Below are 14,199 nucleotides of genomic sequence, written 5' to 3' on the forward strand. Positions count from 1 at the left end.
TCTATTTACTCAGATGTAAGGACCACACAATTTCAACTGATGTTTAGTGTGGTAGCCTCTACTCAGGAACGTTTTCCCTGTTTGGTTTGTGTAAAGCAATTCTTTCTTCTTCCAGTTACTTGTTCTTTAAGAATTCATTGCCTGAATTAGTTTTCTCCCAGCCTAGCTCAGGGAGAAACTAATTAAAGGGTCACTGGCAGGGAGAGGCAAGACAAGTTGGATGGCCCTTATTGAAATTTGCCCTTTAATTATTTGTTTCCTAACCTAATTGTAGCTACCAGCATTATTTAAAAAAATGATGTTTATTTTCTGTTAGCACCACTGCAGTTTAGTGAGAAGGTGGAATAACATATTTTTAGAGTGTACTCATATTTTACCACAACAATGAAAGGAAAAAGGCAAAACTCTGCCATGGAGAAAAGAAAAATAGAGTAGAACATGGTATTTATTATTTATTTATTCATCAATACTCTGCCTTTCTCCCCAGGGAGGAACCCAAGTGTCCTTCCCTTATATTGTTGTTTTGTTTTTTGTTGTTTGCTTCATTTATATCCTGCCCTTCACACCAACAGGGACCCAAGGTACACATGAATCTTCCTTCTACTGAATTAGACCCTTGGTCCATCAAAGTCAGTATTGTCTACTCGGACCAGCAGAGGCTCTCCAGGTTCTCAGGTGGAGGTCTTTCACATCACCTAGTTGCCTAGTCCCTTTAACTGGAGATGCCAGGGATTGAACCTGGGACCTTCTGCATGCCAAACAGATGCTCTACCACTGATCCACACCCCCTCCTTACATAAGATGGTGATGCAGACATCCTACCAGGCTGCTGCTTCTCCAGTCAAGGAAAGGATTATAAAACTTAGTACACCAGTTGTGCATAGCAAAGCAGCAGAAACAGTGGGGTGGGGGTGAGGCTCCATGGCTGTAGGTGCTATAACATTGGGAGAGACAGAACTTCAAACCTATATTCTGCCACGCAGCTCACTGGGTCACCTTGGGCCAGTCATTGTCATCCTAACCTCATAAAGCAGGGGTCCCCCACATGGTGCCCATGGGTGCCATGGCATGTGCCAACACATTTCCTGGTGCCTGTCAAGTGTTTTCAGAAAGTGGGTGGGGCCAGCTGGGGCTTTGGATTGGCTATTGGAGATCTGATTGGCTGTGCAGATTTTCATGTAATTCTAATCCAGCTTTCCTTATGATGTGTACTGCATACAGATTGGACAGGGAGATCAAATACATCCTTGTCTCACACCTTTGCCAATTGGAAATCATTCTGTTTCTCCATATTCTGCCCTAAGACTCGCTCCTGGTCTAGAGTACAGGCTGCGCATCAAAACAATCAGATGTTGTGGCATGCTCATTTTTTAAAAGGCCAACCATAACTTTTCATGGTTCACCAGTCAAAAGCTTTGCTGTAATCTATGAAACACAAGCTGCTTTTATTCTGAAATGCTCCAGTAACCAATATAAACTTGCAATACGATCTCTAGTGCCGCTTCCTTGTCTGAATCCAGCTTGAACATCTGACATTTCCCATTCCATAAAATCAGATAAACACCCACTCAAATTTAGCAGGGAAAACTTTTCCTATCATTTTATCTCTGTGCTATTAAAAAGTTAATTGGCAGTTAAGTGTCTGTGCACGTGTGCTGAAGGCAAGGAAGATGGGCAGAAAAATAATATTTTGACCGCTGTAAACCCAAGTCTCTGCTGACTTGATCACACCAGCTCTCATTAATCTGAAATAAGTATGGCTCTCTGGTTTCATCCTTGCAATCTCTAACTATCAAATACTTTAAAAAAAAGAGTTCAAAAGGATTGCGAGAGGGCTGTATTTGTATACAGAAGGCCCGAAGTTTAGTCCCCAGTACCTGAAGTTTAAAAAAGATCAAGTAACAGGTGATTGGAAAGATTTCTGCTTGAAATCTTGAAGTTGCTTCCAGTCAGAGTAGGCAATACTGGCCTGGATAGACCTATGGTCTGACTCAGTGTAAGGTAGCTTCATGGGTTCATTATCAAGAGGAACTGTGGCTGTGGTAGAACATCTGCTTGGGATGTACAATGTCCCAGATTCAATCCCTGGAATCTCCAGTGAAAAGGATCTGATAGTAAGTAATATGCAAGTCTGAGACCACATGAACACATGAAGCTGCCTTCTACTGAATCAGACCCTTGGTCCATCAAAGTCAGTATTGTCCACTCAGACCCGCAGCGGCTCTCCAGGGTCTCAGGCAGAGGTCTTTCACATCACCTGATCCCTTTAACTGGAGATGCCGGGGATTGAACCTGGGATCTTCTGCATGCCAAGCAGATGTTCTACCACTGAGCCACAGCCAGTCAGATAAAACTGACCTCAATAGACCAGACAGATCACGATGGGTAACCATGTTAGTCTGTCTGTAGAAGTAGAAAAAAGCAAGAGTCCAGTAGAACTTTAAAGACCAACAAAATAGCTGGTAGGGTATGAGCTTTCCTGAGTCACAGCTCTGAAGTAGTATGCTGTGACTCACGAAAGCTCACACCCTACCAGAAATGTTGTTAGTCTTTAAGGTGCTATTGGACTCTTGCTCTTTTCAATAGTCCAGGGTTTGACTCAGTATTAAGCAGTTATATACGGGTTCATGAGGGTACGAGTCCATTTGCCCACCACCATCGGGACTGCATGACCAAAGGGACTGATTAAAGGCCACAATCCTACGCATGCACATAAGCCTGGTTTTTAAGGCTTGCTTCGGAGGAAGCAGAGATCTCAAGGGGTGCACTTGCTGTGAGGACATCATGGTGGGTTGCCAGCATTGGGTTGGGAAGTTCCTGGAGATTTGGGGATGGAGCCGGGGGAGGGCAGGGTTTGGGGAGGGACCTCAGTAGGATATAATGCCATAAAGTCTACCCTCCAAAGCACCTCTTTGCTCCAGGGTGATTGATATTTTAAATCTGGAGATAGGTTATAATTCCAGGAACTCTCCAGGCCCCACCCAGAGGTTGGCAACCATAACATAAGGTCGCATCCTCATGGCCATTTAGAAGCTCCCTGCCCGCCCCCTGTTCTAGAGTTACCCCATTTCAGGACTAATTTGTAGGATGATGCTTCACAAATAGGGTTGCCAACCTCCAGGTGGTGGCTGGAGATCTCCTGGGATTACACCTGATCTCCAGGTGACTGAGGTCAGTTCCCCTGGAGAAAATGGGTGCTTTGGAAGGTGGACTCTATGGCATTATACCTAGGGTTGCCGGGTCCCTCTTCGCCATTGGCAGGAGGTTTTTGGGGCAGAGCCTGAGGAGGGCGGGGTTTGGAGAGGGGCTTCAGTGCCATAGAATCAACATTGCCAAAGTGGCCTTTTTCTCCAGGTGAACTGATCTCTATCGGCTGGAAATCAGCTAGTACCTGGAGGCTGACAACCCAAATTATACCCCATGGATAGGGTTGCCAGGTCCCTCTTCGCCACCGGCAGGAGGTTTTGGGGTGGAGCCTGAGGACGGTGTGGTTTGGGGAGGGGGAGGGACTTCAATGCCATAGAGTCCAATGGCCAAAGCGGCCATTTTCTCCAGGTGAACTGATCTCTATCGGCGGGAAATCAGTTGTATTAGCAGGAGATCTCCAGCTAGTACCTGGAGGTTGGCAACCCAAATTATACCCCATGGATAGGGTTGCCAGGTCCCTCTTCGCCACCGGCAGGAGATTTTGGGGTGGAGCCTGAGGAGGGTGTGGTTTGGGGAGGGGGAGGGACTTCAATGCCATAGAGTCCAATGGCCAAAGCGGCCATTTTCTCCAGGTGAACTGATCTCTATCGGCGGGAAATCAGTTGTATTAGCAGGAGATCTCCAGCTAGTACCTGGAGGTTGGCAACCCAAATTATACCCCATGGATAGGGTTGCCAGGTCCCTCTTCGCCACCGGCAGGAGGTTTTGGGGTGGAGCCTGAGGAGAGTGGGGTTTGGGAAGGGGGAGGGACTTCAATGCCATAGAGTCCAATGGCCAAAGTGGCCATTTTCTCCAGGTGAACTGATCTCTATCGGCGGGAAATCAGTTGTATTAGCAGGAGATCTCCAGCTAGTACCTGGAGGTTAGTACTAGGCTCAAACCAATTAATTTAAATAATACACAAGCAAACTATGCAAACATATATTGTGAACAATGTGTAACATCTACAGACAAGTGAAAACAGCAGTGATAGTATGTACAAGCAAATCTAAGATGGGAAGTCTTTTTCAAGGTAAGCAAGAGTCTTATCTCTAGGTTGTTTTCTTCAAAAAGCAACACGAGGAAGGCTGAGAAATTGAAGAAGTCCACAGTAACACGGTCCGGATGCACACTAGCGTTTTCACTGCAAAATTGCAGCTTCATCAGTTGGAATCTTCATAGATATTAACTGATTTGTCTTTGTATATGCAATAATAGCAATCGAATACAGAAAGAATAATTCAGTCTTGTTGCACCAAAAAGGCTGCTCAAAATGGCTATGGCAGGAGCTCTATCAGCTGTAATAGCAGGTATCTGGAGATTGGCAACCCTAATTTTTTTTTTAAATATAATTTTTTTTAATTTATATAACAACCCTAATTGAACCCCGTGGAAGACCCCGCCCTTCAGTGTTCCTCCTCTGAAGCTGCCGGCCACAGCTGCGGGCGAAACGTCAGGAAAGCCAATACCAAGACCACGGCCACACAGCCCGGATAACCCCCGCGGAAGTCCCTCCCCGCCCTCCTCCGTCCCCAACCCCGAACCTCCAGGAATTTCCCGACCGGGAGGTGGCAACCCTCCCGTCGGGAGCCTGGGGGCCGCTCCGCTCCCGTCGCCTCCTGAGCTCACAATGCAGCCGTGACCGCACAGCGGGAGGAGCGCGCGCCGCCGGGCGTGGCGGCCCCGCGCGCTCGGGTAGGGCCGGAGGCGGCCGGGGAAAGCCGCTGCTGCCCAGGCGAGGCTGCCGTGGCCACCCGCAGGAGAGGAGGCGGGCCGGGGGTGGAGCCGGGGAGGGCGAGGGGGAGAAGCCAGGCAGGCAGGCAGGAGGCCGAAGGGGACCGTGCACTCCCCCAGCCAGCCAGCCAGCCAGCCAAGTAGCCCCCTCCGCCCCTGGCCAGCCGGGCAAGGCGTCGCTGGCCGCGGCAGCAGCAGCAGCAGCAGCATGGAGGGCCTCCTGTCCGTGGCGGCGGCGGTGCTGAGCCTCTGGTTCGCGCTGGCCTTCCTGACCATCGTGCTGCCCTCCGTGTGCGGCCTGTCCTTGGGCATCTCGGAGCTCTACATCAACCTCTTGGTGAAGACCTTGGAGGTGAGGCCCGGCCGGGCCCCTGGGGGGCTTCCGGAGGGGGGCGGGGGAGGGTCTCCAGGTCCCTCTCCGCCGCCGGAGGAGAGCGGGGTTTGGGGAGGGGGGGGGCTTCAAGGCCGTAGAGTCCAATTGGCCAAAGCGGCCTTTTTCTCCAGGCGAACTGCTCTCCATCGCCTGGAGGGCAGTGGCGATAGCGGGAGGTCTCCGGCCAATACGTGAAGGTTGGCAACCCCTTTTGCAGGCCTCTGCAGCTAAATTTGGGCGCCATTACATAATAGGCCATCATGTTCCCAATTACCGTGCATGGGTGCGAAAGCTGGACAAGGAATGCGGTTGCCAAGTCCCTCTTTGCCATCGGCAGGAGGTTTTGGGGGTGGAACCTGCGGAAGGCGGGGTTCGGGGAGGGACTTGAATGCCACAGGGTCCAGTGGCCAAAGCGGCCATTTTCTCCAGGCGAACGGCTCTCCATCGGCTGGAGACCAGCTGTAGCAGCGGGGGATCTCCCGCCAGGACCGGGAGGTTGGCAACCCTAAGTCAAAGGGGAGGAGGCGCGCTGCGGCTTCCTTTGCCGCCGTCCCCAAAACCACCGGCGACCTTCCTTGCATGATTCAGCGGTCGTGACCCCCGCCTCTCTCCCCTTGGGGCCTTCGCCCTTCCTTCGGTGGGGCGTATGGGCGAGGAGGCCGGGGAAGGGTTGGGGGCGAACCATGGCCGCTTGCTCGGGAGCTCCTTGGGGCCTCCTCCCTTGGGGGGCCCTGAAATCCCAAGGCCCTCCCTGCTTCGGAGCGCGGCGGCGCAATCCCCGCGTCCATTCGTTGAAGCGCCTGTCACTCAAACCCCCCCCTCAATATTAACCTTCCCTTGAACACATGAAGCTGCCTCACGCTGAAGCCGACCCTTGGTCCATCAGAGTCAGGGTTGTCCGCTCAGACTGGAAGCCGCTCTTTCACATCACCTACTTGCCTAGTCCCTTTAACTCGCTGTTTCCCAACCAGGGGTCCATGGACCCCCAGGGGTCCGCGAGAACTACATTAAGGTCCGCGAAACAAAGTTATAAACCCATAATAAATTAATATTTTCAATTAAAAGTTCTCTATTATAAAATGTATATATTCAAATATAATTCTGAGTTTAATGTTTAACTAACAGTTATGATTAAAGTTTATTTTCAAATTCCCGGAATTTTTATTTTGAACCTTGGGGTCCCTGCACCGAACAAAAAAGTCCTAGTGGTCCCTGGTCAAAAAAAGGTTGGGAACCACTGCTTTAACTGGAGACGCCAGGGGTTGAATCTGGGACCTTCTGCATGCCAAGCAGCCAGTGTGGTGTAGTGGTTAAGAGCAGTGGTTTGGAGCGGCGGAATCTGATCTGGAGAACCGGGTTTGATTCCCCACTCCGCCACAGGAAGCCAGCTGGGTGACCATGGGCAAGTCACCTTCTCTCAGCTTCACCTATCTCACAGGGTGTCTGTTGTGGGTGGGGGGAGGGAAGGTGATTGTAAGCCAGTTTGAGTCTCCCTTAAATGGTAGAGAAAGTTAGCATATAAAAACCAACTCGTCTTCTTCGTCGTCGTCTTCTTCTGACCCTAGCTCCATCCAAGTCAGTCAGTGTAATGCAGCAGCAAAAAGGGCTGATACAGTCTTTGAGGAACATCAGCAGAGGCTAATCTGGTGAACTGGACTTGTTTCCCCACTCCTACACAGGAAGCCAGCTGGGTGACCATGGGCAAGTCATGTTCTCTCAGCTTCACCTACCTCACAGGGTGTCTGTTGTGGGGAAGGGAAGGTGATTGTAAGCCACTTTGAGTCTCCCTTAAATGGTAGAGAAAGTCAGCATATAAAAACCAACTCGTCGTCGTCTTCTTCTGACCCTAGCTCCATCCAAGTCAGTCAGTGTAATGCAGCAGCAAAAAGGGCTAATACAGTCTTTGAGGTACATCAACAGAGACATAACATCCAAATTGCAAGATGTCGCTGTCCCGCTGTACACCGCATTGGTCAGTCTGCACCTGGAGTAATGGGTGCAGTTCTGAAGGCCTCACTTCAGAAAAAAATGTGGACAGAATGAAGTGGGTGCAGAAGAGAGCAACAAGGATGATCAGGGGCTGGGAGACCAGGCTCTATGAGGAAAGGTTGAGGGACTTGGGAATTTTTTGTCTGGAGAAGAGAAGGTTGGGGAGACGGGACATGATTGCTCTCTTTTAACTATTTGAAAGGCTGTCACTTAGAGGAGGGCAGGGAGCAGTTCCTGTTGGCAGCAGAGGATAGGACTCGCAATAATGGGTTTAAATTATTGGGTGGAAAGGTACTGACTGAACATTAGGATTTATTAGTATGAGTAGTTCAGCAGTGGAGTTTGCTGCCTAGGGAGGTGGAGAACTCACCCTGACTGGCAGTCTTCAAGCAGCGGCTGGACAAGCACTTGTCAGGGATGCTCTAGGCTGATCTGCATTGAGCAGGGGGTTGGACTAGATGGCCTGTATAGCCCCTTCCAGGTCTGTGATTCTATAATTCTACTAAGACAAATTAATGAGGACCTGGAGTAGTGGATCGCGTTGGGAGTGGTGAAGCCCCCAACTCAGTTGTCAAAATTTATATTCAAAATATATTCAAAATTTTATTTATTTTTATTTATTTACTTAAAACATTTATTGGCCTCCTTTCTTCCTGATGAAGCTCGAGGCAGCTAACAATGCAGAAAAAATATATAAAATAGAATATATTTTTAAAAGCCCCAGGATTTAAAACCACAATTTAGGACTGCTAGTAAATTAATCAGATGTGGTCCTAAATAAAACTGTCTTCAACAGCAATGAGTTGAACACATGAAGCTGTCTTATACTGAATCAGATCCTTGGTCCATCAAAGTCAGTATTGTCTGCCCAGAATGGCAGCGGCTCTCCAGGGTCTCAGGCTGAGGTCTTTCCCATCACCTACTTGCCTAGTCCCTTTAACTGGAGATGCTGGGGATTGAACCTGGGAACTTCCGCATGCCAAGCAGAGTCTCTACCACTGAGTCCTGGCCCCTCCCCGCTCTCAATTTATTTCCCCGCTGTCAGATTGGCATATATGCAACCACAGAATGGTATTTCTGTTTGCAGAAAAGGATATGGCTACTTCCCACGATTCTCTCCCACGTTGAACCCTGTGTTTGGGTTTCCCTGACCCCCAGGAACAAAATTTCAGGGTTCAGAGAGGGCAGTGGGAAGGACCCATTCTGTGAAATCTGTAGATGGTTGGATATGTGGCAGTATTTCTTTCCTTATGCCCCCCCCCACTCCCATCTTTCTTCAGCTAAATAGATTATTTTTCACTTTCACTGCAGGCAAAATGTGTACGAAAACTGTTTCACCCTTACGAGGTGCTACATGTTACTATCACCATATAACTTATCATATCAGGTTTGGCAAGAATGTTTAGTATCTTAAAAGAAACATCAACGCCGTAAGTCTAAGAAAGAGTTACACGTTTTTACATCTTTAGGCAAGGAGAGGCAAAGATACTTTTCTACATCTCACTGGGGTGGTGGTGGGATGGAACCGACTTGTAAAGATCTCTTTACCAATCTCTTTAATTTCTAAAACAAAAACAAAATATCTCAGTGAAACTCCCTTGAGCTACACAGGCAGCCAATCCTACCAAAACAGAAACAGTTGTTTCTAGATTTAAATATCATTAAGGATGCAGATTTTGGAGCTGAGGGAAGGCAACTACCGACCCATGCTTTTCTCAGCCCCTCTTGCAGCTGCTGCATGGGTCCACCTTTACAGAGTTACCTATTGGATCCCTCTGATAAGTTACTTGAAACCCCTTGAAACACTATATAAATCTAATGAAAAAGAAGAAGAGTTGGTTTTTTTTATATGCCGACTTTCTCTACCATTTAAGGAAGAATCAAATTGGCTTGCAATCACCTTCCCCTCCCCACAGCAGATACCCTGTGAGGTAGGTGGGGCTGAGAGAGCTCTAAGAGAGCTGTGACTAGCCCAAGGTCACCCAGCAGGTTTCTTGTGGAGGAGTGGGGAAACCAACCCGGTTCACCAGATTTAGAGTCCGTTGCACATGTGGAGGAGTGGGGAATCAAACCCGGTTCACCAGATTAGAGTCCGCTGCTCATGTGGAGGAGTGGGGAATCAAACCCGGTTCTCCAGATTAGAGTCCACTGCTCCTAACCACTACACCACACTGGCTCATGAGCCTGGAGAGCAATGCTAATAAAGGAGAGCACGTTTATAAGAAGGCCCGTATTTATGAAGCAGGTAATTAAAAGCCTCGTCATCAAAGAATACGATTTAAAAAGAAATCTAGATTGTTTCACTGAAGGGATTGCAGAGGTATAGGCTGGTTAGTCTATTGCTTTTTTTTTTTTTTTTTAAAGCAGATGTCTTGTGACATGTCAAAGGCTAGCAAATCTTTGCTCTGGCTTAAGCTTTCTTTTATTATCTTGGGGTGTTTTTTTTTGTGCCATCAAGTCACAGCTGACTTAAGGAAACCTGGTAGGGTTTTCAAGGCAAGAGACGTTCAGAGGTGGTTTGCCATTGCCTGCCTCTGCGTCATGACCCTGGCATTCCTTGGAGGTTGCCCATCTAAATACTAACCAGGGCCAACCCTGCTTAATTTCTGAGATCTGACAAGATTGGGGGCGGGAATAGGGTGAAAGGGCTAAACACAGGAAATCCAGGGTGAAATGCTGTTACCTGACATTCAGATCTAGTTGAGAAAAATGCAGACACCGTGCACTAGTTATGGTAAGCTAGTTAACACCAGCGCAGAGTTGGATGTCACAAGTTTTGCTAAAATAGTTGGCACCAGCCTATCTGGATATCAAATTAAACTTTATAAAATTGAAAATGCTTGACTTTTAAAAATGAATTTGTTAAAAAACCTTACTGCATTAGGGGTATATTTCTATCTCAAGTCAAATTCCTCATGTATCTTGGGATGAAAGATGTCCCACATATTTTTGTTTCTGGTGCTGGAAGTTTCATTGTTTTACAGTACTAAAACACCCAGAGCTTGAAGACATGCTGATCCAGCATGGCCTTTCTTATGCTCTACTGCAGATCAACACAGCTACCCTCTGAAACCAGTAGGAGGATGCTACTGTATGGCTGGAGGTGATTTTAAAAACAATTGCCTTTTGGTCTCCAGTGACTTCCTTAAGGCTACATGGAACAGCTTAATGCTGCAGTATCTCTTCTTCTCTGAAGTACATTATGATTTCACAGTGATAGGAATGAGAATGGCTGTTATTTAGTGGCAGTTAGTAGAAAGCCAGTGTTAAGTTGCCCTAGGCTCAGAATGCCTTTTGCCTCTGGCAGAGGCAGAGTCTTAACTGACCTCACAAGGACTTAACCATTATTTTGCTGGGGAAGGTACTTTAGAACTATATGTGCGGATGGATGCATAAGATCAACCGTGCAAGTTGGGTTGTCTCACTGGAATATCGAAGAACCAATTTTATTACAGTTGATGGTAAGAACATAAGAAAGGCCATGCTGGATCAGACCAAGGGCCATCAAGTCTGTTCACAAAGTGGCCAACCAGATGCCTCTAGGAATCCCACAAATAAGATGACTGCAGCAGCATTACCCTGCCTGTATTCCACAGCACCTAATATAACAGGCATACTCATCTGATCCTGGAGAGAATAGGTATGCATCATGACCTGTATCCATTTTTACTAGTAGCCATGAACAGCTCTCTCCTCCATGAACATGTCCATTCCCCTCTTAAAGCCTTACAAGTTGGCAGCCATCACCACATCCTGGGGCAGGGAGTTCCACTATTTAACTAAGCGTTGTGTGAAGAAATACTTCCTTTTATCTGTTTTGAACCTCTCACCCTCCAGCTTCAGCAGATGAGCCCACGTTCTAGTATTATGAGAGATAATACTCTCTCCATACCATGCATAATTTTATAGACCTCTATCATGTCTCCCCTCAGCCGCCTTCTTTCCAAGCTAAACAGCCCTAAGCGTTTTAACCGCTCCTCATAGGCCAGTTGCCCTAGTCCCCTAATCATTTTGGTTGCTCTTTTCTGCACCTTCTCAAGCTCTGCAATATCCTTTTTTAGGTGTGGTGACCAGAACTGTACACAGTATTTCAGCTGTGGTCTCACCATAGATTTGTTCAGAAACATATTGTATTGGAACCCAGGAGCAGAGTCAAAGGTGCTCCCATGTGACTTTGATCTACATCAGCTGTAGAATGTCTGAACAGTCTTCAAGGGGCAGGCTTGCAGAGTCCGCACTAAAGTAATATAGTCCTGTTCCCATGTTAACTGTGAACACATTACATCCTGCACATATGTGCATATATCTGTGTGTATGAAAAAGCCAATGAACTCTACAAATGAAACCATGGACTAGTACAAGGACTGAAAGCCAGTGTGGTGTAATGGTTAGAGTGTTGGTGTAGGATCTGGGAGACCCAGGTTCAAATCCCCACTCTGCCATGGAAGACTGCTGGGTGACCTTGGGCCAGACACACTCCCAGCCAAACCTACCTCACCGGTTTGTTGTGAGGATAAAATGCAGGTGAGGACAATTGTGTAAGCCACCTTGGGTCTCCATTGGTGAGAAAGGGGGGTATAAATGAAGTAAATAAATAAACAGGGCAAAAGTGGGCTTTAAATCACGCATTCAGCTGTACATTTGTTGAATGTAACATGAGAATTACTCATCACACAAATAAAGAAAAATTAAGTACGCGGATTATAAGTGCATTCACTATAATTTATGAACAAGGCTAGTATACAGTGCAGGCCCTAGATTAAGTCTGAATTCTCGACCAATGGAGGCTATTGTACTTTGCTCACATCATGAGAAGATGAGGCTCACTGGAAAAGACAATAATGCTAGGAAAAGTGGAAGGCAGCAGGAAAAGAGGAAAATCCAGGATGAGATGGATTGACTCAATCAAGGAAGCCACGGCCCTCATTTCGCAAGACCTGAGCAAGGCTGTTTACGACAGGACGTTTTGGAGGCCATTAATTCATAGGGTTGCCATAAGTCAGAAGTGACTTGACGGTGCATAACGCGCACAGAACCTAAAGGCTGTGCCATGAGATAGGAATGTTGCAAAGTACTCTCTGCTGTTGCTGCAGCTTGCTTCCCCTCCCCCAGATTTAGAGGTGGGTCCAGGAGGACCTGAATGTTGTGTCCCAAAGGCTGGAAACCCAAACATCCTTAAAGGGAAGTAACCTGGAAGGGCTTTCTTTTATGAAAACAAGTTTAAGATCAGGCTGTAACTAGTTAAGTGTATTCAGATTTTGTGGATGGTAGGGTCTGCTGAGAGCTCCGCAGCGCAGAGTGTTAAACTGCAGTACTGCAGTCAAAAGCTCTGCTCATGACCTGAGTTCAATCCCAACAGAAGTCCGTTTCAGGGAGCTGGCTCGAGGTTGACTCAGCCTTCCATCCTTCCGAGGTCGGTAAAATGAGCACCCAGCTTGCTGGGGGTAAAGTGTAGACGACTGGGGAAGGCAATGACAAACCACCCTGTAAATATAGTCTGCCTAGATCTCAGAAACTAAGCAGGGTCAGCCCTGGTTAGTATTTGGATGGGAGACCACCAAGGAATACCAGGGTTGCTGTGCAGAGGAAGGCACTGGCAAACCACCTCTGTTAGTCTCTTGCCATGAAAACCCCAAAAAGGGGTCGCCATAAGTCAGCTGCGACTTGAAGGCACTTTACACACACACAGTAAACATCAGGATGTGACATCATCCCATGGGTCAGGAATGACCTGATGCTTGCACAGGGGACCTTTACCTTTTAGGGTCCACTGAGACTCATGGATCTCTCTGCCTAACCTTCCTCACAAAGTTGTTGGCAAGGGTAAGACTATGTAGCCTGGTGTAAGCTTCCCTGAACTCCTTAACGGAATCCAGAGGCAGCTTGTGGGGTGGCTTATAGGGAAGTCCTAAGCAGAGTTGCATCTTTCTCAGCCCCACTGAAGTTGATGGACTTAGAAGGGTGTGACTGTGCTGAGGAGTCTTCCGCTACCAGTACAATTGCTGCTGAGCTCAGCTGAAAGAGGAGAAGGAGCCAGTTCCCTTCCCAGAGGGGATCAGCTCCTGAGCAGACAGCGGTGTCTAGCATGGATGCAAATGCACTCTGGTGCCATTGCTGTCTGATGCCCTCTGGGTGACGTTCCTCAGTTTCCCTTTCCATACATCGGTACTCAGTGGCAGAAGTTCTCCAGTCAACCATCTGCTGCATAAACCACTGCTGGTAGAAGGAGTCAGCAGATAATGGTTGCATTACATCCCCAGCTTGGTTGCAGTGAATCAACAGGGAAACTCTGGCTGTTACCGCACTAGGTATTCCCAGTGATGTATTAAGAGTTTGAAAATGTTATAAAAAATACTGTTCGCACTTTGGCCCCTTTAGCTGTGAAGACGTCTTCCAACCATTTTTTAGCCGTGGCATCCAAAAACCCTTTTAAAGCGATGTTTTTTATAACATTTTCAAACTCTTGATACATTGCTGGGAATACCTAGTGCGGTAACAGCCTCCGTATATGTGTGTGAGAGTGAGCGAGTGAGAGCATGTGTGTGTTAGAGAGAGAATTATTACATAAAAAGAGAGCAAAAGAGGAGGTCCATGACGGATGGAGTCCCCTTCTAGGTTGCCAAGGAAAGCTAGATGTCACTAGCCCCTGAAATGATGCACATGCAAGTAAGGTTTCTGATAGTTGGTCTCTGTTACTCTCATAGCTGCCTGGAAGTACACAAGGGTAATTTATGCATGGTCACTTTAACCTCCTTTATTCCCCGTTTCAGTCAGGATTAAAGTAACCTGGGTTGGGGGAAACTGTGTGCATTGGCTGGAATGATCAGGGACGAAACTGTGTGCTAATGGAGGCATGAATACAGAAAAGCAGTCTCCCAAGTTCAAATCAAGTCCCACCCCTTTAAATGCTGCTCTGT

The 14,199-nt window shown here is 47.5% G+C and overlaps 1 protein-coding gene across 1 annotated transcript in view; it reads left to right on the plus strand.

Moving 5' to 3' along the window:
* Positions 1-5,128: 5,128 nt before the first annotated feature.
* The window catches only part of GPAT3 (glycerol-3-phosphate acyltransferase 3), a 38,230-nt gene continuing 29,159 nt past the window's right edge, over positions 5,129-14,199 (plus strand). The window contains exon 1 of the mRNA XM_056855257.1: positions 5,129-5,272. Coding sequence (XP_056711235.1) covers positions 5,129-5,272 — 144 coding nt within the window. The remainder of the gene's footprint in view (positions 5,273-14,199) is intronic.

This window comes from Euleptes europaea, chromosome 9 (genome assembly GCF_029931775.1).
Source record: "Euleptes europaea isolate rEulEur1 chromosome 9, rEulEur1.hap1, whole genome shotgun sequence".
NCBI lineage: Eukaryota > Metazoa > Chordata > Lepidosauria > Squamata > Sphaerodactylidae > Euleptes > Euleptes europaea.